The sequence below is a fragment of the Amblyomma mixtum genome, chromosome 9, assembly GCF_055824585.1.
Source record: "Amblyomma mixtum isolate Tamu chromosome 9, ASM5582458v1, whole genome shotgun sequence".
NCBI lineage: Eukaryota > Metazoa > Arthropoda > Arachnida > Ixodida > Ixodidae > Amblyomma > Amblyomma mixtum.
Window position 1 is genome coordinate 97230852 of NC_143020.1, and position 26719 is coordinate 97257570.

Genomic DNA, 26719 nt, shown 5'->3' on the forward strand with positions numbered 1-26719 from the left:
ACCATCGAGCTGGCATGGCGGAGTGGATAGCATGCTCGTCTCGCACTCCGAAGACCGGGGTTCGATTCCCAAGCTCGACCAATTTCCTACTCTGTTTTATTTATTTATATGGCCTGACGAGAAAAGTTTATTAGGCTAATTGGGTAATAAGCAATTAACTAAGCTCAGTCCCACTTGGAGCATCACTATGCGATCCCTTCAATTGGTTGCATGGTTACTAGGCAAAGTACAATTGGCCCCGTTTGAAATTCGCGCACTGTGACGTCACGGCCGTTTCGACCAATTGAAAAGCGTGACATTTTCTGTCGACAACTGCTGCTTACAACGATGAGGCATTAAAGGCTTTCGCCTTAAAACTTCACTGTGTAGATGTGTCGCACACTCCACAAAAAAAGGTATAGTGAATCAAAATTCGAGGCGTTTTAATTCTTAATCACCTCTGGCACCACAGCGAAAAAGATGATCACAGAAAGCTTATACACGATGTAGACTTCGGGAAGACGTATAGTTACCGAGCCTAGCAAAAAGCATCGTATATGTGGCAAGTTTTTCATACTTTTTAATATTAAGACCTCCCTCCGTATAAAATGCTTTCATTTAGAAAGCCCTGTGAATGACTCCTCTAAGCACTATGCATGACTACTTTCCCCCGTGACCTCCTCTGTTCATTTCGGGATCAACCTTTTAAATGGGGATTAAGAATTAAGTGGTTTGACTCGTTTCTAATCCCTTTTTTTGTTTTGTATACAGTGCACAGACACGTGATTTACCGCGTATACATAGTAAAGCTAGGATGGGCTACCTATACACGCATTCAGAAAGAACGACCATGTCTCGGCACGGCTGCAAAGGAAAAAAAGCGAAAGGAGGGCATCGCTTACCTGGACCCTGGATTCCGGAAGGTTGATCTTGAGGGCCACCTCCTCCCGCATAAAGATGTCCGGGTAGCGGGTCTTGCTGAACAGGGCCTCGAGGACGTCCAGCTGGGCCCTCGTGAACGTGGTCCTCTCGCGGCGTTGCTTGCGCGGAGCAGGTCCGGTCGCTGCACAGTTCGGGAAGCGGTGGTTAGAAACATATCGACGACGGCGTCAGTGACCACGCGTCATTTAGCACCGTGATTCTCTTACAAGAGAGTACACTAGAGCGCCCGGCATTGACCGCAGGTGAGGAGGCTGGATACTGTTCAGTCGGCTTCAGTAAAGGATAAGCCGGTCGCGAGAGTGGTCTTAGCGCTAGCTGGGAGGAACCGGCGCAGCTAAAGTCATCTATGTCATTTGGGCTTTATAAGAGGTCTAGTAAGCAACTGAACACTAAGCATCATGTACTGCAAATAACTTGACCCGCCCTTATAAAAATGGTCTACAGACAGTCTATAGACTTCTTATAGGCTCTACTGCCTTCCTGCAGATATTTCTTTTTGTCTATTCTAAATCTATAGACTACCAATAGACAAAAGTCTACTAAAAGTGTATGGTCATAAATCTATAGACTGTCTATAGCATTTGCACTGCCTATAGACTGTTCTCTTAAGATTTGTCTATAAATATTCTATATACTTTATAGACAGAAGTCGATGGACGATCTATAGACTGTCTAAATTAATTTTTTTTTGTAAGGGCGTGCCGCCTACAGTGATGGATTCTTGATAAGCGTGAATGTAATCCAGCGTTGACAAGCACTAACATACTTTGATACGTGCAACGGCACAAGTCCGAATGGTTATCTGAATTGGCGATGCGAGAATGCGTCCAAAAAAAAGGCGATGAGATGTACGAAACGGCAGACCTGCAGAGTCATAATTAACCGTATGAGTCCAGTGAGTGACTGGCGCATAAATAAAGGGACAATCCAATGGTTCTTTTTTAAAATGAGGATGTATGGAACTGTGCACTTGAATACAACTGCCAAGAAGCGGTCCACTGTCCAGCTAGGGTCCAGCGTACCTAACAGCGCGATATGCATTCGGACACGAACTGCAAATATTTCATGGCCTGCTACAGTACTGCTGGTCTTTTCGACACGACGCGCAGCCCTAAACCTAGTTGAGTAACAACGACGACGTTTCGAACGTTCCATTGTTATGTCCTTTGAACGTACACCCGTATGCAATAATAATGCTTCAGACCAGGTTGAGAAACTGCGCTGTATTCAAGAAAATCAAATGTTTCAGCGCTGCGACCACGCCCCGTTCAGAACAGCCGCAGCGTTTCAGTGCTTAGAATATTCTCTTCTGAACACAACGCAGCCAGTTGAACGCCCAGACCTGCTGTGGCCGAATTCGGATGTAGGCGATAAGCACAACGTCTTTCGGACAAACTCCACCTTGTCAAAATTATGATCACGGCACAACCGCACGGAGACGGCCGTGTGGCCAGCGTACCGCCCATTTTAAGTAGTCCGGCAGGAAGAATATATCTCCACGGCATATTTCCTCGTCAAGTATTTCCTGGACGAATGGTTCTTGTGAATTCGCTATGCACGAAACAGTTGAAGTATATGCACGCACCTGAAAACACAAACACGCCCCGAACAATCGAGCGGTCAGCAGAGTGGCTCAAGTTCCTTAACTCCAACTCGTAAAAATCATACAGAAATATTTCAGAAGCTGACATAAAAGTCGAGCGCACACCCACACTTCACGCTGCTCTTATCAGCCCGCTGCGCAAAACTAAACAGCCACACTCGTCGAGACCACCATTGTCGCCTGAGAGACAAATTTATGCCCCGAAACGCGCGCACGCTGTGACGCTTCCTTTATGCTCTCATGTTACGTCCTTTTGTCATAAACGCGCACCGTCCCGCTGGGTCTCCAGCAGCTCACGCAGCACCCCACGTTGGGCGCCAGCGCCTGGCGACTGCCCCCCCCCCCCCCCCTCTCCAGGTTTCCCAAAGGCGCCGACGGGTGGCGCCACGTGCTCGGGAGCGCGCTTGAGTGTGCGAGCGCGCACGCGTTCAGGATCTCTCCGTCGCCGGAAAACAATGACTGGTCGTGCTCCGCTTCGATAAATGGGTGCAACGCCTTCGAAGTTAGGAGGCTCGATAAATCGATCATTACAGTGTTAAACAGCAAGTAGAGTGTTTAGTTTCGGTAGTGCTTTGTGTTCTCATCTCTGTGCTTAGTCTGGGGAGTTGTCATTTATTCGGGTTATTTCGAAGCCTTGTATGCACCAAACTTGTCCCAAATTATTCATATGAATTACATGCACTGAAATCCTACGAAACCACGTACCCTCCTACGAGTTCGCTACGTCGCCGGCTTGTACACTAAACCGTCGTTCACTGTACACTGCGAGAAATGATGAGGCAGTAACTATAATGAAAGGGGATAGAAAGCATGTTTCAAGCATTCACAACTTTTGTACAGCGCATTCATTTTTGTTGTTTCCAAAGAAACCGTCTCCACTGCGTGTCGCAACATAACCTGCCACCATATGGACTGGTAGGTGATGCACACTTGTGCTTATTCTATAAAAATACACCTTAAAGTCTCATACGGCCCGAGTGAGTCATTGAAGACATCGCACTGTTGTCAAACTTACAAATTATTAGATGCAAAGCATGGTTACACGAAGTACGTAACACGGGCGTCTGGCAGAGTGAGTTCGCAGGTTCGATTCTGCGGTCGTGGTGGCTGTATTTCGGTGGTGGCGAAACGGATCACTGCAAGCGATCGAAAATTAATCTGAAGCCCTCTAATTAATTAATCTGAAGCGCTATATAGCGTTTACTCAAGGCATACCTTCAGTCTTGCTTTGGAGCGTAAAAATTCATTACTCAATCGTTATCGCAACGGTCCTGTTCACTATGATGTGAATTTCACACTTTGGTGCTAATCGTGCAAAGAGGCACCGTCACTGTGGGCTGTATCGCTCTTATTACTGACCTGCACGAGCCGCACAAGTGTATCTCAGCATAAGTTACTAGCTGAGCACAGGTCTCTATCTGGGCACAGGTTTCTATATCCGCACATGTTACTACATAAGCAAAAGTTACTATCTCAGCACAAGTTGCTATCTCTGCGCAAGCTGCTATCTCTGCGCAAGCTGCTATCTCCACACAAGCAGCTATCTCCGAACAAGTTACTATCTCAGCATGTGCTACTATCTGAGCCCGGGTTTCTACCTGAGCACAAGCTTATACCCGAGCACAAGTTCACAGGTTTCTAGCTGAGCACAACTTTCTGCCTGAGCACAGGATTATACCCAAGCACCAGTAACTATCTGAGGACAGTTTCTAGCTGAGCACAGGTTTCTAGCTGAGCACAGGTTTCTAGCTGAGCACAGGTTTCTACTTGAGCACAGGTTTCTAGCTGAGCACAGGTTTCTACCTGAGCACAGGGTTCTATCCCCGCACAGGTGTCTTCCTTGCAGAGTAAGACCATTCGTCACATCAGAGTCCAAGCTTTCCCCTAATAGCCCGCACCAGCTCCACGGTTCTTCGCCTTCAAACTGCTGCACAGTTCTATTTAAGCGTGCCAGAGCTCAGTGGAGAGAACGCACGTAGTGTGTGCAGCGGCGACCGCGGCCGCGCGCTCCCAGCTGGCTGACCGGCGGACCCAGCTATGCGCGCCGCTGTGCCACCAGAGTCTCGCCGCCGCGGGGTTCCTTTCATCTTGGCCGCCATCTCGCGGTCGCGCGTGCAGTTGCGTAAACTACGCGACACTGCGGCTGCGGCGGCGACGCGGACGCCAGAGCGTTCTCTCGCGCGCCGCGCTCCCATGGCGGCGAGCCGCGGCCGACCAGTCTCTTTTTTCCGCCGAAACGGACAAATAAACATCAAAACAGGCCGAAGAAAAGAAACTGGCTCGATGCCGCCGTCCGCCCGGCGACAAACTTGCCTTCGCCGATTCCGCCCCGGAGAATAAACCGCGCCGGTTGAATTCCTGAGACTCCGCAGTGCGAGAACGCGTATCGCGAAGCCTAAAGAAGGAAGGACGGAAAGATGAACAAAGAAAGGAGAAAGGAAAGAAGAAGGAAGAAAGAAGAACAGAGACGGAAGGAAGGAAAGAAATAAACAAAATAAGGAGAGAACGAAGGCAGGAAGAAAGGCAAACAGAAAAGAAGGAAGAAAGAGCAAAAAGAAGAAGCGAAGTGAGGAGACGAAAAAGAAAGCAAGGAGAGATACAAGGAAGCAAAGAACGGAAGAAAGACGGAGAGAAGCAATCCCATTAGAGCCAAAGAGTTACGGTGCGACCGCAGAGAACGCAACGAAAGGGACGCAAACAGAGCGCGCGGTGCGCAGTGCTGTGTTTGCGCTTCCGCTTTTTTGTTCTTTTTTTTTTTTGCGCGAAGCGCATTTTGTTCTTGCCGTGTCGAGGAAACTAGCTTCGTTGCGGAATCGCGCTTCGAACTGAATGCGTACACATGGTCGCGTATCGCAGCTCCGTAACTATATATCAGCACCGTCGCTATATGGGATGCTCGTTTTGCCTGCCAAATCAAATCCACGGGGCAGTGTTTCATGTCATCGATTGATTGTCTTGCGTATTGTTGTTACCGCTAAGGAGGACTGCTGCCCCAATTCGCCCAAGTTACTGCGCAGTCATTTCAGTTCGACACACAAGAACTGATTCTGTCTTGTTTATATTGGTTTGAATACTTATGGTAATATGTATGATACAATCGACTTCCGCATTGGAAACAAAAATGCCCGAAGAGAAAACAGACCCTCACTAGAGTCACTGGTGAGTAAACCTTACTAGGAAACGATGCATCGAGGCAATCTACACTTTTTCATCTCTCGCATGGAGCATTTAAGACCGCCATAGGAAACCAATGGTGAAATAACGCTATTGATTATAGGAAAAAACGTTAATAGCAAAAAAAATGAAAGCCTGTCGAAGGAAGATCTGCGGATGTATTGATTGTTATAGTGAAATCTTATAATGCGTGAAAAAAACTGTCTTCATAAACTCTTTCCGGTTCAAAAAAAGCTTTTGTCCAGAAATGTTGGATGTGGTTCAACACGATCGCATTCATATCTCTCTTACAGTCGCGCACGCAAAGAGGGCAACTGTTACGCCATCGATACCGTACGTGTAATAGAGCACGTTCGCTACTAACGTATCGCTTGGAGACCAAAAGAAAAAAAAATGGCCCGTTGCAACTCCAGCAGGAAAAATGGAAAGGGGAACAAAGAGGGGAGAGAGAAAGAAGAGAAGAGGGAAAGGCGGCGGTATCGCCGTCTACCACCCGTGGGGAGGCATTTACTATAGCCGAGATAGGATCTGCGGCTTGGCTCGTATCTCCTCGCTACAGACTTCAATCCGGATAATCCGCTCCTGAGCCAATCGGCTCTGGGGGATTTTGCACGGAATCAACTTGCACTTTTAGACACGCGCCCGGAGGAGTCCGAAGATGGCCCGTCGACTAATCGCGTCTGAACTCCCGCGGATAATACGACGCACAAACACTCCGGGGACCCTGCGATGTGCATGGTTGAATAGTAGAGCTACTAGGTGAAGGTCGATTGTCTGAACCGTGACTGCCATCGGTCTACTGAATCACACAGCAGCGTATAAAACGCAGTTGTTACAAGTCATGTCTCAAATGGCTGTATAGTAAGCTACAATGAAAAAAAAAAAAGCACTTGGTAACAATGGGCATGGTCTGCGGCCTCCTATATTAGTAAGCTACAGCACAAAAAACAGCATTTGGTAACAAATGGGGAATGGTCCGCGGCGTCATATATTACTAAGCGACAACATAAAAAACAGCATTTGGTAACAATAGGCACGGTTCGCGGCGTCTTATATTAGTAAGCTACAACTTAAAAAAAAATGGTAACAATCGCGTCCTATATTAGTAAGATACAACTTAAAAGAAACTGCAGTCGGTAACAATGGGCATGGTCAGCGGCGTCCTGTATTTAAAAAGCTACAACTTAACTTAAAGAACAGCAGCTGGTAACGATAGGCATGGTCGGCGGCGCCGTATATTAGTAAACTACAACTTAAAAAAAACAGCAGATGGTAACAATGGGCACGGCCTGTGGCGTCCTATATTAGAGGCTACAACTAGAGGCTACTAGAGGCTTCAAAACTGCTGAGCTTATGACTTCTTCTGGCGGTTAACTCTTTGTCCAGGTAACAAACAAGAGAAGCTATAAGCAGTGGACTACTTTTGGTCACAGGATTTCTGTATGGTGGTCACTGCAAACTTGAATCGGTTTGGTTATGGTTATGGTTTTTGGGTTTAACGTCCCAAAGCGACTAAGGGTATGAGAGACGCCGTAGTGAAGGGCTCCGGAAATTTCGACCACCTGGGGTTCTTTAACGTGCACTGACATCGCACAGTACACGGGCCTCTAGAATTTCTCCTCCAAAGAAATTCTAGCCGCCGCGGCCGGTATCGAACCCGCGTCTTTTGGGTCAGCAGCCGAGCACCATAACCACTGAGCCACCGCGGCGGCGCAAACTTGAATCGTATCCGACTGTAGCGTTAATTTTTGAACAGGATGAGGTGTAATCACCAAGGAGAAACTCAAACAAATAGAACGGATGAGAACCGAAGAATAATATTTTAGTTCAGGGGACCAAATATTCAATTGTAATGGTCCCATTTCTTCCAACCTCAACGTACTTATCCGGTAGGGTCAAGCCGGTTTCAAGTATTCACTGCTATCGCCGAAGTGCAAGCGACTACTTGCGACAAAATGAAACTCAGCGCGAACCTATATCTCAGTGAGGTACTTATTGCGTAGCTACGGGGAAAATACTGCGCTTGCTATTTTTCTTCCTATATTTTTCGAGTACATTAGACTGCAATCTGCAAGAACTGTTAAGTCGATGCTCTGCATCACAACTGATCAAAATGCGGAACCAACCAATCCAACAAGTTTCAAAAGCCACAACAAGAAGTAATGCGCAGAATACATGCTGGAAGCGCGCGCCTGTGTTGTGTGATCGATGAATGAGGCTGCATCTTTTAATAGCAGATTTTCTTACGCCGAAGTTTCCCGTCGACTACTTAGATAGTATACAACAGCCAATAAGGCAATGCGCTTAAATGGTAATCCGCCGAGGTTCAGAACACTTCAAAGAAGAGAGAAACTGAAGCCCATGCGTTCCACTGCAAAAGAATGCTACACAGTTTTCTCAATCAAAGCTCAGTCCAACCTGATAGACTTTCTTTCCAAGCAAGCCTCCTCTCTTTCTTCGCACGAAAAGCTTTATGCAGTTAATGTTATGTCAAGGCGAAGAAATCAACCTTAAATGTAGAATTCTGATTTCCAGCAACTATAGGATGTTTTTTTTTATCCTTCGATGCAAATAGGAGATAGCAGCATGGGTTTCCTTTGCAGCCCCATGGCTGGGCTCAGGTGCATGCTAATTGCAATCACCGCCTCATACGAGGCACCTGTTGCTCCACTACCACAACACGCCTAGCAATCGCAGACCGCGCCCACGGCCAAGAACCACGAACCCCGCATTTTTCACCCGCAGCGCAGCAGCGACACCAAGCGGACCGGACCGTGCGGCCAACGCCATCTGTCGGGAGACGCAGCGCCGCGAACTTCCGGCGGGCCGCCCACCACGAGCGAAAGGGAAGACTAGAAGGGAGGGCGCTGCCTTGTTATCGAGCGCCGCCGGTAATCCTCCGGCGGCGGCGACGACGACAGTGAGGAAGAAAGAGCGCCCCCCCCCTTCGTTCCCTCCCCTCCGGCTGGATTATAACCCCACCCGGGGCGGATTAAAAATCAGCCCGCCGCCGGTCGCGGGAAAAGACGCGGCGCGGCGACCCGGGCCGTTTTTTCCTCCTCACCCTCGTCCACTGCACAACCCACCCACCCACCCACCTACCTACCTAGCCAGCTAGCGAGCTAGCTACCGGGCGAAGCTCGCCCGAAACCGAAACTATTCATGGCGAGAGCCATCGGCATGTATGATATAATGAAGGCGGTTGGCCGACGCAAATCCCCGGGAGCGCCCCCGAAAAATTGTTCCTTTGTGTCCATATCGGTATCCAACGACTCTTCCCCCCCCCCCCCCCTACCCCTCCCCCCTGTGCCGACGGTCCTAATCCGCTGGGACCCCGTAATAATCCGCCCTTTTGTCCAAGTGAGCAGCGGACGCATCTGCGCGCCCCCATTCACCGGCGCCAAACAGGGAGCGGAGAAGGTGCTGTAGCCGTAGCCGTAGCCGCCATTGCCAGTGTAAGGAGGGGGGGGGGGGGGGTCCTTACAGCCCCACGTCGAACCCCAATTAGGGGCCCCGGAACCCCGTCCGGAAAAAAACTTTTCTCCGCGCCCTTAGGGACCCCGCGAGCGCTGCCGAAGAGACACAATGGGGTGTTCGTGGACGTCGCAGTGTTGTGCGTGCGTGTGTGAACTGTGCACAAGAACACGTCGCTTTCAGGATGAAACGAGCGCCTCTGTACTGATAGACGCCGACGCCTCGTCGCGCACATGTGTACCTAGCTGTAGTTGACCCGCCGACGTCTCCGCGGATGCTGCCCGGGTGGCAGACCTCCTCGCCCTCTTTCACCGCGTGCCATCGTCGTTCTTCGTCTTCTCGAGGAGACGTGCGTCCTAGGAGCGCCGCATGTGTGGACACACTGTGCGTTTTTTTTTTTTTCTGTTCTCCGCTATAGCTCCGGCGCAGTTGCTTTGTGTGCTCGGCACTTGCTTAGTTCAACACGCATACTAGACAGACGCTCAGTGAAAGATGTCGCATTTGCGAACTACAATGCGCGTCTTTTCGCAGGCCTTAAAGGAAGGCCTTTTGTGCACGACCACTTGCTTAAACAGAGCGGACAAACGCACGCTGGGTGGCGGGCGCGTATGGTATGGCGCACGAGATGTCGCTGCGAGTGCCGAGGTGGACGATGCAGTGAGTTCGCATTTACGCAGCTTCAGAGGTCCCTTAGTACATCGTGTGTAAGGCTGCACCCGAAAACTATCTCGTAGAGATATAGATACGAGGAGGCACGGAATCCGCTTACGATAAAGCCGGACAGCAAATATGTTGTCAGTCTGAGACTCGAGACGTCCAGTGTCACCACGGCGTAGGCGTGAGCTGTATGCCTGGAGTATTTGGTGGTACGCCGAAGGTTTGTTTGCGCTCTTGACTTGCGCACGCATGTACACACTCGCGATTCGTGACAATGAGAAAGGAGTGCTGAATTGATGCGACGCGAGCTGGCGACCGCATAAAGGCTTTCTCAAGTGTTCCCACACGGTTCACTCAGAGCCCATTTTGAACCTTTCCTCACTTAAGCTGAATGTCGCAGGTTCCTTCCATTTTTACTTTATTTTATCTACTTTGCTTCTCCACCGCCATCTACATCGCTCTAGGACTCCGAGCTCCGCTCAAAGGGCAAGATAAAGTCGCGCGTTTCCACACAAAGCGGGGAAATCTTCGCATGTAATGGCAAGTCGAACGTATGCAATGAACAGCTTAGAGCCGCAAACTTGTACGCAGTGGTCCAGCTTAGAACTTCCACGCCTCGTCTGTTCAAATCATGCGCCGGAGTCTCAATACGCGGTTTCGCCTGTTTTCCTCTCGTTTTGACCTTCCGAGACGCTGACCGCGCTTCCTTTGTTCTAAAACGCATCACTGACGAGGTCAGAGGAAATGGAGAACACGGCAACGTCGTGGGCGTATGAATAAAGATAATTGCTCGAGAACGTACACGACGTCGCCATCAATTTCATCCAGGAGCCCCAGCCTAACATGTTCTGTGAAGAACAATGACATTTATATTTTTTTTTTCCCGGCACGCATACTCTTTGCAGAAACCTGCTACGTAGTGTGCGTATACATACATGTACACAACAGATCTGCTCTCGCAATCACAAAGCTTCCTCCCCTACGCACTACAAAGAACACGATGCGCTCAGAGAGAGAGAGATAGCAATGACAAACGCAAGATGGTTATCGCGAGTTAACATCGCGGTCCCGTCGTCGACATCAGGGTCGGCACCACAGGAAAAACCGGCATTGTGCGGAGAAGCCTCCCCTCCTCTCGTCGACTGATTGAATAACTGGATATGGCTCATACCCTGCCAATATGTCTGCGCCTGCGTTCAACAAGGGAGCACCAGCGAAATGGAGCGGCTGTACTCATGTGTTTGTATGTTTCGGAGATCAGCCAGCCTTTGGGAAACCATATACATAGCCAAGCAGCTGGCTTCTATCACCAACGGCCAAAAAAACGTTGGGTTCCCGCCCAGCTAGGAGCTATAGCGCAGAGTGCCGTTCGCAGAGATGGGAATTCGATATAAGCGCACAATAAGAGCAGCGGCGAGTATATATGCGCATAATTCTATTCGCTTTTTTTTTGTTCGGCTGATATGCATCTGCGCTGAATGCGATACTGCGTAGTCAAATAAGTTTCAAGCCAGTGGAATAAACATCGAAGGGTTCACAAGCAGGCCGTATTTTTTTGCTTTGATGTAACCGCTGACCGCGTATAGTTGGAGCGATTTGGAGACGCTTTTTTCTCGTAAGTCACTCAAATAAAGGTCTTATTGCCAAAAGGACAGGGCCGGAGTGTTCGGTTGCTGGATGCGTATATCTTGGCAGAAACTCTTGCTGGCAGTTAACAATCTCTGCGTGCTTACATTCGGACTCAACACAACCTAATCAAAAAGTCTTCTGCCTTTCAATATGAACGCCGGAATTGAAAATCGTATTAGGCTGCAAGCGAAACCGGCGTCCACTCCTTTCCCAAAGTTGTACTCCGCTGTGCTCAAGCTGGTATCTAAACGATGTATGTAGTACGTGTGTATATATACATATGTGTGTGTATATGAGAGTGTGAAAAGCGTAACAGAATGTTTAATTTCTTTTAAATGAATGTTGTTGATCAGTAGGAAATTAGTAGGATAACGCATTTCTGACCTGAAAGAATGATTAAAAGTAGCATTCGGGAGGTACTGGGTTCGATCCCCATTGCCACCGGGCACCCGCAGGTTTTCTGTTGGGTACAAGATTTCCTCAGGCCTGGTGCTCGGCCCTTCTGAGGTGATAATATATATTTAAGCAGCTATATATATATATATATATATATATATATATATATATATATATATATATATACCTCAAAATAGCACGAACAAACGCCGCGACTATATAATCTAACAGGACCAGTGCGAGTGCGCGAGGCGTTTCGAATGCACCGATCGATATACGCTAGAGATTTTTTTTGTAGCGGCCGCAGTATTACAGGCCGACTTCGCCGGTTTTTAAACTTTTACGGTCTCCACGGAGCGCGTTGATCGACCTTGATCGCTTTCATTTATGCGGCGCAAGTTGTTCGTTTCACGCCTAGGCGCGATAACACCAGTTTAACGGCCTTTTGTTTTTCATGCGTTTTTGTTTTGGAAATAATTGCCGTCTTGTTTTTGTTGTAGGTTGACGGTGCGCGCTCACTGATTCTAATTAAACTAAACACGCAAAAGGAATGAAAAAGAATACGATGAAAGTGCCAGCCTGACAACTGTTTACTACGGCGCCAGAGTCTGATTGCGTTTGCAAAACCAGTTCGAAATGGAAGCATGCGGGAAAAGCTGAATACGTACAACGCGCAGATTAGAAGAAACTTTCCCCATAGTTTTGGGAGAACAAGCGGTTCCGACCAAAAGAAAGCGGACATGACGTTTCGGCTCCCACACCGGAGCCTTTGTAAACAAGGAAGATTTTGATACGGATCGGATAGCTAGACCATTCCCATCAATATATATAACAGTATATCTTACGATATTGAACAGTTGCGCCAAAACTAAAGAGGTCCAAGAACGCTGGACATGCGTGTGGGAGCCAAAACGTCATGTCACAATTCTTTTCGTCAGCACCGTTCAATTTTTCGTAACATATACCGTCCCGACAAGATGGGCTTCCGGCAAACTCTTGACTTCAGATAGTTCTGGAAGTGTTGGCAGACCTCGGCAGACGTCTTAACACAACAAAAGGAATATGAGGAACAAATACAGAATGCTCCGTCGACATCATAGACGAGGCTTCAATCTAGTAAACACATAAACATATTCCAGACAATCTTTCAGGCTCCTCCAAACGTTCACCTCTCTTATTCCCAGTATTCTCCATCACACAATGAAAGATTGGAGGGAAAGGGAAAAGAAACTTCCGCGTATCAGAAAAAAAAAAATGTGAGTTCCATGAAATTGATGTTAATTTCCTTGGTACAGTCTTTGTCAAAAGTTTAGAGCCCAGGGGGTTTGCTTTTAAGCCTCGCAGTGGGACTCCTGTAACATTCGTGGTAGTCCTACCCATTGGAGGAGGCAGGACCAGAAATCTTACGTTCAGCGAATGTGGAGCGCTGGAGATGCATTACGAACCAGACAGTGTGCTTCGGAAGCAAACCCTCTGGGCCCCTAACTTTTGACAAAGGCTGTACATCATTGCTCTTGCGGGCACGATGTTGCTGACATTAAGCGGCACCCTGTCACACTGAATTCAGAGTCCGAAAGCGCAATTATAGAAATAACACCAAAGCTGACCATGAACATGGGCGCTTAGAAAAGAAAGATGTACAGCCCCTAAAATAATTTTTTCGCAATTTTTGAAAAGACGTCTCATGCAACGCGAACTAAGGGCAGAAAAAACAAAGGGGGGTGGGGGTGGGGGGGGGGGGGGGGGCTACTGTATGCTCTTACAGCACAAAGGAACCAGCACTACTCAAGCGGTCAGAGCTAACCGGGAGTCTTAATTCATGCTTGTTTAATTCAGAGCGTAAAATTGCTAGAGCTATATTTAAAACGACTGAAATACGGGATAACGTTAATTAGAACTTCACGCACATCTTCGACGGTTTAAAACACAGTCGTTGCATTAATTAAACTATTACGAAATAGAACTTGTTACTTTCCGGTCGTTACATTCACCACACTGCACAAGCATGGAGCATATATAGATGGAAAGAAGTTCCTGTCCGATGAGTTCCTGAAGAAACTCGAAAATAATCTGGCAACCCCTAAACGGTTATTTGTTCAGAATAAGCGTGCAGTGTAAAAGCCACCAATCGACTGAAATCTCCGTCTGGTTCACTGAACGCCTGCGTTGGTTACTCGTGCACCAACTACCGAGAACTGCACATGGTCACCAAAAACACTACACAATGTCTATAGAGTACCACGGAATTACTGCAGCACAGGTACATATATGAGCACGTATACGATGTAGCGGGAACGCTATACCCATGCTGGATGACCCTCGATATAACGCGCACTCGGAGAACAGTATACGTATGCGCGCTGTAAAGCAAATATAAGCATTTGTCCTGCATGTCTTTAACAATGAGTTAACAGGGGCCTCTAAACTGGTAAAAGACTGCAGGGATAAAACTATAGAACGTTAGAGCCTACCGTAGCTCCTCCTTTCGAGAACTGACATACGTGCCGCACACAGCTATCGGTAACGGAAATTACACACGCGATGACGGCAAGCGGAGATGGCATGCACGCTATATCTTTCTAACGAAAAGCTTTCTCACCAGCAAAGCGGCCAGTAACGCGACATACCTCGCCGTTTAACACACGCCTCACGTAGAAATCACGTGAACGCATACAAAATCGTCGAGAAGACGTCGGCAGCCATGAAGAACTCAGCACGGACACGCGCCTTCAAGGGGATCCCCGCGACAGTCTTTCGTGACTTTCTCTCGTTTGGCTTCTGCATCGCACAAAAATAAAGGCAACACCGCCGCCAGAAGCACGGAATTCGTTACCGCCTGAAAGAGTAACCGCTGTACTGTCTTCTTTTTCCTCGTACAGCGGTCTTCACCGAGACCCCCGTCTGGCTCAGGTAAGGCACCGGCCTGCAAGCCACACTCCCTCTCCGGCGAAGAGACAGGGGATACACAGGCAGCCCGCACGTAAGCCATGCAAAGTGTCTCACCCGGCACTTCGGCGCTCTGTCATCAATGCATGGTGGATCTCGAGGATCCATCACTGTTGGACGCTCCCGCACCGCCGCTTTCTACACAAGCGCCGCGGCTGTAACAGCCCGCGTATACGGTACATACACGCGTCAAGCCGGAGACGCAGCGGCATGCAGACGAAGAAAAAAGTCTTCGACAGCGCTTCTTCTGGGCACAAGTCATGCATCAATGACAGGCATAGGAGGAGGACCCCGGCACTCCGGTACGGACAAGAAGTTTTAGGAAACAACAAGAAGAAGAAACAATGCCGGATGTTGCCGGGCGCGCGACGCAGTCGACGAAACTGCGAGAGCTTTTGCGGCGCCGCGCAGAGCGTTATTGCGTCAGGGCGCGCGCGCGCAGTTTACAACTGCGTCGTGAGCTGCCGCGGTGGCGGCGTTGGCGGCGCCGTTCTTTTATGGTGCGGGCCGCCGCGGCGGGGCGCTGCTGATGCTAGCGTCGTAAAGGGGGTCGCCCGCTGTTTTTACGCGGCTTCCGAGCCATGGAGATGCGCGCTCACGGTGCAACTTTTTTACGCGCTTGGCCCGACAGAGGGGAAACCGCGCACATCACCACAGCCACGACCGCAACCATCACCACAGGTGCACGCCGACTGTGGTGGCTTGGACAGGTCGCACACACACACAACACGCCGAGGCCGTTTTCCAGCGCCTTAGTGCGGGGTGGTTGTGGGGCAAGTTTGTGGGGGAGGGGGGGTTGAACAGTTCACTTGGTGTTACAGGTGCAAAGTTACAGTTCTCTTCGAGTCTTGGCACTTACAGCCACAAAGACGCCCTATGCTCCAGAAGACGTATGTAGGCGTGCGAATGAGGCGTTTTCTTTGCTCGTTTTCTTTTGTTATTTTCTATATGCGATAGTTGTCTTGATGCCGTTGTTCCCGGACACTTAACTGAAACTGAATGCTCCAAGTCACGCCCGGTCATCGGAGCGAACGTCGTGCTTCGGGCCTTCGAACGTTTCCCTGTCGTGGAGCACCGGCATGAAACGAACGATTTTCGAAAGAGATGCCCAGTGAAGAAGCGTGTGGTCTTTTCCGAGTTGAAGCTGCCGTTTTACATCGCGGTCACCAGTGTTGTGGATGAAAGTGTATTAAGTGAATGCACCCAGATGTCTGTCGCTGCGTCGCAGTTGGCAAGCCTCAACGACAAGGAATGATTCAAATGAACCTATAATCACGCGCAGACTTGGTCAAAAGCAAAAAGGTAACCAGAAACCAGAGCCTCGATAGTGCAAGGCCGCAGACATTAGCAATGATAGTTATCTACGATAGCGCAGCGCAACAAGTCGCGGAAAGGAATAGAAGTAATGTTAAAATGATAGAAAGCGATCAGCGTGCATTACAGGAACAAATACAAGTTGATATCCTTAATGACAAAAAAAAATCAAGAAGACGACGACATGGACTGAAGACGTAAGGCCATAGATAAGCAATGGTGTGTACAGCGTAATGTATACAAAGAGATTAACGTAGAAGGAGACTAAAGAGGATTAGGTGCAAATATGATGTGAAGAAATTTACGGGGATAGTGTGTCTTCAGCTGGCGCTAGAAAGGGCTTATTGGAGGTGAGTGTCCAGGAGAGGGGATAACACACCTGCATTCATTATCCCCCTTTCCAGGATATCGCATGTACCCCATGAGCTTCATAACACAGCTGTAGATAAAACTCTGGTCGCGCATGATGTTGACTGTTCGGCAGAGGATGCGAATTTGAAACCACCCGTAACGCGCACGCCAATCCTTGAAACTATATCGCGCAGATCACAGGAACTATAATAACAGGCGCCTGTTCGACGCGCTTTGCTCGGAATACTGAAACCCAGTGAAGAAGTGCCCACTGTGTGCTCTCCCAAGATGCAAATGAGAACACGTTCATAAAAAGACGATTCCAGTTTCTCGTGAAATGAGTATCACCCTAAATCTGAGCTGTCCAGTAAAAATATCGGCGGTTGCGTTATTTTTATTTGTATGCAAAAAACGCTCATACTCTCTTCTCGACAAGTACACGGGGCAATTGAAATACAAGCGGGAGCTCTTCCATAGTAGTCAAGTGAACATTTCCTCTTTAAAAATGCGCACTCGCTTGCAGGCTTCAAACATTACGCTCCTTCCGATTCATTTCCACCACCTTTCTGACTCTACACAGTCGAGACTGGTTTTCTCTCTTTCGCTACTCGCGTTCTTCCTCGTAAAGCAAGACTAAGAAACCTGCGCAAATTAATCTAGTTCGCACGACTGCCACCACAAGCTTCGTGGCGCTGAAAACTCAAAATCACCGCGGGAATTTCAAATGTCCGGCACATCCCACTGATTTTCTGCGCCCATCGGAAATAGTTGATGAGAGCGCAAGAATCATTTGATAGGCCAGATTTTGCAGCGAGGTGGTAGATCCGGCCACGATTATCACGCAGTTGGCCCAGAATAACTCGGTACTATAGTTTTTTTTTTAATTAAAAGGTTACAATATTCCCCCACTCAGTTTCGCGATATTTGCCCAGAGAGGGCGCTAGCTGCAAGAAAGCCGCGCATGCGAATGATGCGCAGCCAATGAGCTTGTAACAGAAACGTAGCATGGACTTGCTTGGGAGCTGCCATTTTTAACCCCTTGCGTTGCGCCAGATGCAAACAGTGGGCCTGCCTGCAGTCATCAGAAATGCTAAGACAAAGAAAAGTAAGGAACAGCCCACTTGTCTTAATGCCCATTGATGAAGAAACTGCACATAATGGGCTGAAAGCAGTACGCATGGGCGGGCTCTATTTGTTCAGTCCAGCTGACATGAGAATCAGAAGAAGTAAAACTTAGGTACTTTCAATAGTTCATAACACAATCACTGGTCCGAACGCCATCCTCTTCAATGCACTTTCACAGCCCCGTTAAAAGAGGTTACAGAGGTGCAGTGTGTGGAGGAAAACTAGAATAGAAAACCCATGATTGCATCGATCGACTCTATGAGGGAAGAAAAAGATAACACAACCAAGATTTGTTGCAGCGCTTCTCTCAAACTAGGTGGATCGATAAAAGGTATCAAGCAATCAGTGCGAAAGAGAAGAAACGTTCGCTGTCATATTTGTGGTTCGTTTCGCCTTTGGCGATGTTCGTTAAAATGAAACCAAACTAGGCGCCTCTCCTTTGAAAATGGTCTTCGTCATCAATAGCATCAGATATCCGCCGCAATGACTTAGTTATACTGAAGCAGTCGGTTGCTGAGAACGAGTTAACGGGTTAGCTCTCGGACTCGACGGCTGCGCGTTTAGATGGATACTATATGCATATGCAAAAACGCCTTCTCATATAAAACTGCGGTGTTGCTTTGGTCACGCAAAGATCTTATAATCAACACAACGTCAGCCGCTACATCATTTCCATCCGGCCATATCAGTCCCAGCCACTCCAGCGTCCGTCCGCTCCCGATAGAAAGCGTGGCTTTCGGGATTGAGCCCGAGCCTTTTCCTCAAACCGACGCGGCCAGATGTGCAGTTGGGGAGCGGTCAAATAGGGTAAGGCGGGCTAAGGGAGTCGCTGCATGCCGACGCAGCAGGGGCGGCAGGCGGGTCGATGGGATCTCGCTTCCAACAGCGCCTACGACTCGGGGCCCGCCGCGCCATGACCGTGGTCCGGATTACGCGTAGCGCACAGCGGGGCGGCGCTCCCGCCGCGCCCTCTCCCGGAGCTTGCAGGCAGTCGCCCGCCTCCCGGTCGATACCGCGCCGGGCTCGGCCAATGGAACCGCGAGCTGTCGACACCCAACTCCCCGTGGTACTAACGCCATGGCGCGGACCCTTGGCGCAGTGTGCGGACCCTCTTGATCGAGTGCACGATGGGTCCTTCTGGACGCCTCTTGGAAGGAAGACCAGTCCTTCGAGGGTTCGCTGGCTGCGTACCTAGTACACGCCACTTGGGACCCTCTGGTCACAGCCGCGTCCTGTCACTGCACATACTCTCGTCTCACAGGAATGATACGCCAAGCGAAAGGAAAACTGGGAGAAGGATAGCTTGAGAGTGTTCCTTTTTTTCCTCGAGTATCGTCTCCGCATACCCGCAGCACAAAAGGTGGCGATGATATGGAAAATACACCGTCACCCATGGAGTGTGGTCAAGCACTGCTAGCCCGGTGCATATCTCTTATGCCAAAGTAACTTCCGCATACGAATAGGCATCGCGAGCACAAAGGAGGCGGGAGGTCGGGGGAAGCGCAAAAGGGAGAAGGTCGCTGTTTTGCACTGGAGACCGGGCAAACAGATGGTTGCTAACAGATTTGCAAATCTGTTAGTGTTCGCTGCCTGTCACGGTGAGCTGCCTGCACATTTGTGACGCGCGATTTTAGAACTAGAAACGTACTTATCGGATAAAGGGTGCCAAAGGCAACAAAAAGAGGGGGGATCGGGTGCTTTACGTAACGAACTCCCAGACAGTAATACCTGCCCACGGATTGGGAGTCTTGCTCCGCGGGCGTGGCTTTATATGCGCTATCCTGGGGGGTTCCTACGCCGCAAGCTGGTACATCTTCAACGATCTAGTAAGCTAATGGAAACGGTATGAAAAGTGACGCAGCCCCTTTGGTTCCCCTAAACGCCATTTAACTCCAGAGTCGGCGCTCATCTAAGTTCACAGAGATGTTCATCGCACAGAATGTACAGAGTTTTGTTTGACGTGTATAGGCACCCTGCACCCGCCAGGCACCGCCACCGTCGAGGCTGCGTTCAGCTCCCCCGCGCGGCCAGTTTCTCGTCCCTGTCAGGAAGGCTCGCCCCGCTACGGCGAAGGGATGGCGTCTGCTAGCGGCTGCCGCTGTTCGTGGAGGCGGGATTTCGACCTATCCATTCATGAGGGTGAAAAATTCTTTCGAGGAGTGAAGGTCAGGAAAGGAACGAAGCTTTTTGAAGCAGGCCGTGTACACTATGTGAAAGAGGTGGTGTCGTGCGACGGCAGCGAAGTAGCAGCTCGGTGCATTGCGCAGACAAGCATCACTGCGCCACCGAAAACGATCAAATTAACGCTAAGAAATATTTCTATATAATGCCTGTCAGCGCTGCACTCTCACTGAGTTTTTTTTTTTATGTAGCTATCTTCCAGTAGATAGCTTGTTGCCGCGAATTGCAGTTGCAAGGCAGGCAAATGTAAACCCGCTGCTGCCGTTGCTGTGTTTTTGGAGCGGTAATAAACGCTCTCCAAAACGAGCCGCCAGCAAGCCTGGGGTGTTCCTGCATTTAAAAAGGCTTGCCCTAAACTTTCAAAGACGACCAGGCGGCATAGCATTGGAGGTAATTAGGAAACTCCAGTTTTTGAGCGAACGACGCAAACCTGACTTCATAACACTCTCTTTTGCCGCACCTTCGGTGTGCGCACTGAAAGTCATGCGGATAACGTCAAACTGTTTGATTTGGATTCTGCAAAAAAAGGAGTATCCCAGCTAATTGATGCAGGATTCTTGCCGAAAGCTTGTGCTCAAGAAGCGGAATTTCATTTCAAGCTTTGTTTAATGTCAAGTGTCCTGAATATTCGACATTTAGATATATGTTTATTGTAGAAAATTATCACCCAGTGCTTCAGATGTGGAGCAAAGATTTATCAGGAACATGTTGCCATTTCCCCTTAAAAAGTGTCTTTAACTGTCGAAAAAGACGCTGGACGACAAGGCGCAGTGGAAGCGAGCAAGGATTCCGCGCATAACTGGAACTAAGGGAAACGATTCTTTACTGCGCAAAGTTTGGGCTCCTTCAGGTGTGACTGCGGGCGAGTTTCGGCGTGGCTTTTTAAGCTTACATATTGTTGACAGCCAAATCAGTGACCGGAAATCGTGGGTGCAAGAAGAGGGAAGGGTTCCCAGAGAGCCATTAGGATTCCTCCGAGTCTGCTGAATTTGCCATGACTCAAAAACCTGTCTAGGAGGTAATGCACGAGTCAAGCAAGCGCATTCCGCACGGGTTTGACCGTTGTTTGACCAGAAACCGCGCGCGCGTGTTGCCCGTCGCGAAGGGTGGGCCGTGTCAAATGTCAAGCTGGAAAATCCATAAAAGCTTGTCCGAGGCGAATTTATATATGTATTATTGCATCCTACAACACAGCAATGTGTCCTGCTGTTGTTATGTGCCATTTTGTGCTCGAGAAGGAGGCGTACAACTGCTTCGCGACAGCGCGCGCAACACAGCGGGAGCTGTCGGACTGCCCCCGCCTTCCTGACAGGGACGCGCGCGCCGCCGCCAGTGGCGCGCGCGTCGCGCTTGAGTTAGATGCGCAGGGTGCCTATAGGTACCGCCTTTGCCACAAGTAACCAGGCTGCATGGTCTGCTTCTCATTCGTATAGCAGAGAGAGACCTTACGGCTTCCCTAACGATCAAAAAGTTCTTAGATTTAGATTTAGAGCTTGACGGCTGGCATAATAGCTTTACTATACGACTGAGAAGCAAACCGTGCAGCCTGGTTACTTTTGGCAAAGACTGTACATGGAAAAGCAACTAGAGTCATTTTTCGCCAAACACAGATCGAACAGAAAACGAGCTTGCAGTCCATGCATGACCCTGGTGATATGTCAATTTGATTATTATTATTTTTATGGGGGGGGGGGGGGGGGCGATAGTTTGCCGCAGGATATACATACTTGTACGTGCGAGAACGGCCTTGTAGTTGAAGAGTGCGCCAGCGCTGTAATTTCACGTACGCCGGCCAGCCCTATTTTGACTGGTTTTGAGCTATTTGCGCAAATGACATTGATCCCAGGCCGAGCGTTCAGGCATCAAACCACGTCACCAGCCCCTTCTTCCTCCAATTCCATCGCTTTTCTTCGAGCATTTTTTTACGGTTTACTGGCATGCACCACTGCATCGAGCGCTCCAACAATCCGTATCCAAGGGCCTCACAGGCGAACCCAGACTCGCAGTCCCCTCGGAACGGAACGGGTTTCCATCAAGCACAGTCACGGTGTTCGCGCCCTCCTCACACAACAGAACCAGTGGTTGCAAACACCCCACCCGCGTCATTGCCTCCGCTGCCTGCAAAGCTCCGAGGAGGTCTCGAAGCGTCTGACGGAATCTTGACAGACACGGCCACAAGCTGCGCGGATCACAATGGTCTCCCTCGTTCCTTCTTTTTCCATCCCCGACTGTCGCTGTGCACACACACACCACACATGTGCCTGTGTCCATCTCGGTTTCCGCCGTCCGAAACACGAACACAATGGGCCGCGGCACGCCGTCGATGATGACCGGGCACGAGGGGCGCACCGCACGCCCCCACCGGGGCCGACACACTGGACCTCACCGTCGCGCCACCAAGCGACGAGACCGAGCAGAAAGTGTAGCAGAAAGGCTACGCAGAAAGGCTACGCGCACGCATAGGCACGCTTGTCAAGTCTCAATCAGCGTGTCTAAATATCCCGCGGGGACGGACCGCCATGCTAGGAAAAATGGCCGCAGTTTTTCGGACTCCCGTTCAAACATCTCGCCACGGCCGTCGTCTGGTGGCGGGGGAGGTATTTCAAGGAGGGTCGTCGCCTCCTTTGGGTCGTGCTACAGCAGCTACAGTGGGCAGCGTTGACGTCCTGCCAAGGCGTGCGCGAGTGCCGGAGACAGGAAAGATAGCATCGCAGGGACAGAAAGAAGCATTCCATGGCAAGCACTGGTCGTAGTGGTGGTATTGCAGTAGAAACTGCAGCGCCAGTACAACGAATCTAGCAGTGACAGCAAAAGCACCACCGACAGTAATGGTCCAAGTATAATGAAGCCCTTCACTACGGCGTCCCTCATAGCCTGAGTCGCTTTGGGACGTTATACCCTTTAAACCCAATAAAAACAAGACGTTGATATCCGGACATATACATACGACCCTAACGCGTGGATCATGAGACATTGTTGAGACTCGAAAATTGGCTCTTTGGTATCCGCTGAACGCGTTTGAAATGAGTAGCTATATAAGACCTCTGAGAAAAATCAGGGTCTGCGATAACGGACACAAATAATAAAAGCGTTTCACACGTGGTCTGTGATACTCAACACCGAGCCCTCATCGAAGGCACGCCGCAGTGTAGGGGAGCTTTAATCTATAAAAACCGATTTGATCATTCCTCGCCTCTTTTGTCTTCTCTATTCGTTATAGGATGAAACGGGACAGGATGAGTTAAAGGTTCAGCGTATTCATAACACTTGTCAAACGTTCCCTGAATTGGGGGTGTTGTGTGCCGATAACTCTACAACCAGCCTTGTACTCGAGCCTTGGTGTGTGCACATTTTACGCTCGTTGGTGGCAGGTGTCTCAAGCCCAATAAACCATGCTGCACATGCAGGAGCAGCATTTTCCGTTTCTTAGGTTCCAAGTGAACCATGCTCACAACAGCAGAGGGCTGTTTTCCGACCGTATACACGTTGCCACTGTCGTCGCTTTTTTCGTAACCATCAACGATATCTACAATGTTGCATTTGAGGCCACTGCAACGAGACACACGGGAAAGCCTACAGTGTTCACGAATTGGTTACAAATTGATGTCGCGCTACCTCTTTGAAGAATAGCGCACAAAAATGCTCGCGTTCCATTCTGGCGCATGCAGTGCACACACCGAAACGACACTGCCACAATAAGTGACGCGTACATGTAGGACCCTTTGTTTTCGAGCTTTATTTTTGCTGAATTCGCGCAGCAAAAATCGCGAGATACCTTTGGAGCTGAAGTTCGGGGACAAATCAGTACAGATATATGCCCCGGGCTTAAAAGGAACAGTTCAAGCAGAAACGACGACGAGCTGGCAGAGAACAAAATGGAATCTGGTGGACGACAGGTTGGAAAACTAAGCGGCGCCCACAAGAAACAAGCGCAGAGGTTGTGTGGTGGTGGTAGTGGTTTATTTTTAAAATAAAAAATAAAAAATGAAGCAAAATAGTGTTGCCGGCCGCGGCAATTGCTATCTAATATCTTAAGCAGGTTCGAGAACGAGTTACGCGTAAGCTCTCGCTAGTTTGTCATACATACAAGCTGCAAAAGGGGAGCAAAGCTGTTAAGCCAGTTCTTGCCGGCACTCTTTAACATTATTACATTCGACAGCGGCTGCATCGCACTAATACGTCATCAAACCGACACATTTAGTCTACAGGGCGTGCTACATCGAGGTGATTCCAAGAAGTCCCAAAAGGCACCGTGCATCACAAAGAAGAACAGTATTACAAGAGTGGCGAGACAATGAGACAAGACCGACAAGGCCGTGGAATAAGCAAGACCACTCTGGGCTCCAGAAATCACTCTGTACACTATATGGCTCTACCAACGCAACTAAAATTCTAAAGCGACCGCGCACTAGAGCAACACTACGTCTACGACTGGATGGACGCCACGCCATGGCGGCGCAAACTCACAAGTCAGGCAGGCATGGCCCGCACTACTGAAGCACCGTTAGAACTTGAGAGGACGGGGAGGTTGTCAAAGTCGTCAGCAATAATGACAAGACAGTGCCGACAAAGCATCGACAAGAAGTACGCACATGCAACAGCGGCAGCAGCAGAAAGCGCACGCAGCGTCCCCGCGCGGCAGTACACAGCAGCAGGAGCAGCCCGGGTAGCCCGGGCTCTCCGCGTGCACCCGGGCTCTCCGCGTGCCCGTCGCCACCCGCGAACGCACGGGGGCGTCCTGGTTGTTTGCCCAAGGGCTGATCCCGGATTAACTCGCGCGCGCTTGCCGCCCGATTAACGGTTTCCGCCATAACCGCCGCGCCGACAACGGCATTGCCGCTTCCGCTGCAGACATGCGAGGAATGGAGAGGGCGCGGGGGTTGTCTATCCCCATAAGAAAACACTGCTGCAACGCGCCTCGCGGCCGAGATTTCGGGAAAACTCTCAGACCCGCGGCGGCGAGGCTTGACTTGGCTCGGATACAACGTTGGGACGCGCGGTCTTCGTGGTGGGGGGGCGCCCTGTTCGCGAGCGTTGTTCGCGCACTCCGGGTTTTGGCTTGAGAGCCTGGAAGTTGGCTGGCTGGCAGCTCGCTGATAGAGCAGGCAGACGCCCTGGGGTTGTTGGCCTGACTCATCCACTAACACTGCATGCGGCGATTTTTTTTATTTCAGGGGTTTTTTAACGGGCCCTCCCTCATGGATAATGTGTTCGATGGAGCCCAGTGCCCGCGGCATTTACTAGCGCCATTTTTTTTTGGTTCCAGGTGTATATTATTTCAACACGTACACTTTCATTCCCTTCTTTCCCACGAGCGCCCCATATGTGATTTTGCCATTTTCTACACAATCGAAAGTTGTGTTAGATGGAATAACGCACTAAGATAGCGGAAAGAGACGTGCAGACGGCGCGCGGAGACAGCACTGGCTATTTTATGTGGGACTGAAAAGAGATGCAGTAGTTTCGATTCCAGCAGAGGCCGTTTTCATGTAATTACTTAGTAAAACAAAACTATATCATTTAAGCGTCGTAGTATATTTTCAAAATGAACAGAATATCTGTCTTTTACAAGACTCCACAAGTACCATTGGCGCTTCGTGACGTGTGCGACGATGTACAAACCCGCCTCCTCACATTTTTTTTTGTCTCATCAAACATCAAGATCACGCAGTTATATAACCATAGGTAGTACGTGAAACGTAAAAACACACACTTTCACCCGAAGGCGAGCGGTGACTGTGAGCTCGCAAATGAGGCAAGGCGCAGGGGTACACCTTCGGCATCCTTGCGGCGAGATATAAAGCTGAATCGTCGGCTTATAGCGGGTACTCTTTCAAAAGGCGTTTCAAGTGAAGCTCTGGCGAGATTCCACGCACATTTATAAATACGGTGAGCATATGGGACCTCCACAAAGGCGTTGCGGTTCTATGTTTATTATAAGAGACAGCGCGTTAAATTTCCTTCATCTCATGCATCCGCGAAGCTCAGTGAGTTTTGGGCGAGCTGCGCGCCGCTCGAGAATATTCCGCACGGAAAATCAGGCGCTGCAGACTGTCCCGGTGAACGCATGACGTGTACTCCAGTGTGAAAAAAATTCAGTTTCACTACGAACGAATTCCCTTGTGAATACATTCATTCCATATCGCTAGTGCGTCACAGAAAGAGTGCAGCATGTACTGAGCATACAATAGTTTTGTTTTTATTAATTCCGGAGGTGCCGAAATTACGAGCGAAATCACACATATAGCGAGAAAGAAATGTAACGAGGGCTTGAAGCGTGTTCATTCCTTGGGCTCTGCAAGGCCGTCTATTCCGTGACTAATGCGTATAGCCGAAATTTAGTGGAACACTCCTCACGCAAGCTGCTGGCGAACTCGCATTGAAATGTGTTGAGCTCAGGAGAGTCACATTTTCCTTGTTTCTATGCCATTACGTCATGCGGCAAGTCTTGAGTACACGATGGAACCATGTTGCAAACAAAAGGGCGAAAACACGCGTTCACATCAACATAAACTTAGCAGTAGATGTACTATCGGGGACAAAAGTGGTATACTCCACGCGGCGGGAGCCGGAGCAACGAAAAACTGCGGAATTTTGGCGAGATAACGCACGAAACATTGAAACGAGCCAAGCGACATGCCTACTGATAATAAAGGCTACGCACTGGCTGTCTCGATCCCAGATGCCGCCTGTAGATGGCGCTGCAACGCAGTTTTCCGTTGGTCCGGGTCCCGCCACGTGGAGTATACCACTTTTGTCTCCGATAGTATGTATGTAACCGCAGTACCCGGAAGAACGTCACACATGTATTGTATACGAAACCTCACCACCGTGCAAATCATCTCCAGCGTAACTGCCACGATGCACGAAGACTGACAGCGCCGCCCTTGAGACGCCACGAACAATCCGGAACTTTTGCATTCATGCAGCTTGAACTTTCGTCTCAGA

At 49.5% G+C, this 26719-nt stretch overlaps 1 protein-coding gene across 1 annotated transcript in view; it reads right to left on the reverse strand.

Moving 5' to 3' along the window:
* Window positions 1–26719, reverse strand: part of LOC149330259 (homeobox protein OTX2-like) — an 85655-nt gene that overhangs the window by 7936 nt on the left and 51000 nt on the right. The window contains exon 3 of the mRNA XM_089560858.1: window positions 882–1042. Within this exon, the coding sequence (XP_089416984.1) occupies window positions 882–1042 (161 nt within the window). The remainder of the gene's footprint in view (window positions 1–881; window positions 1043–26719) is intronic.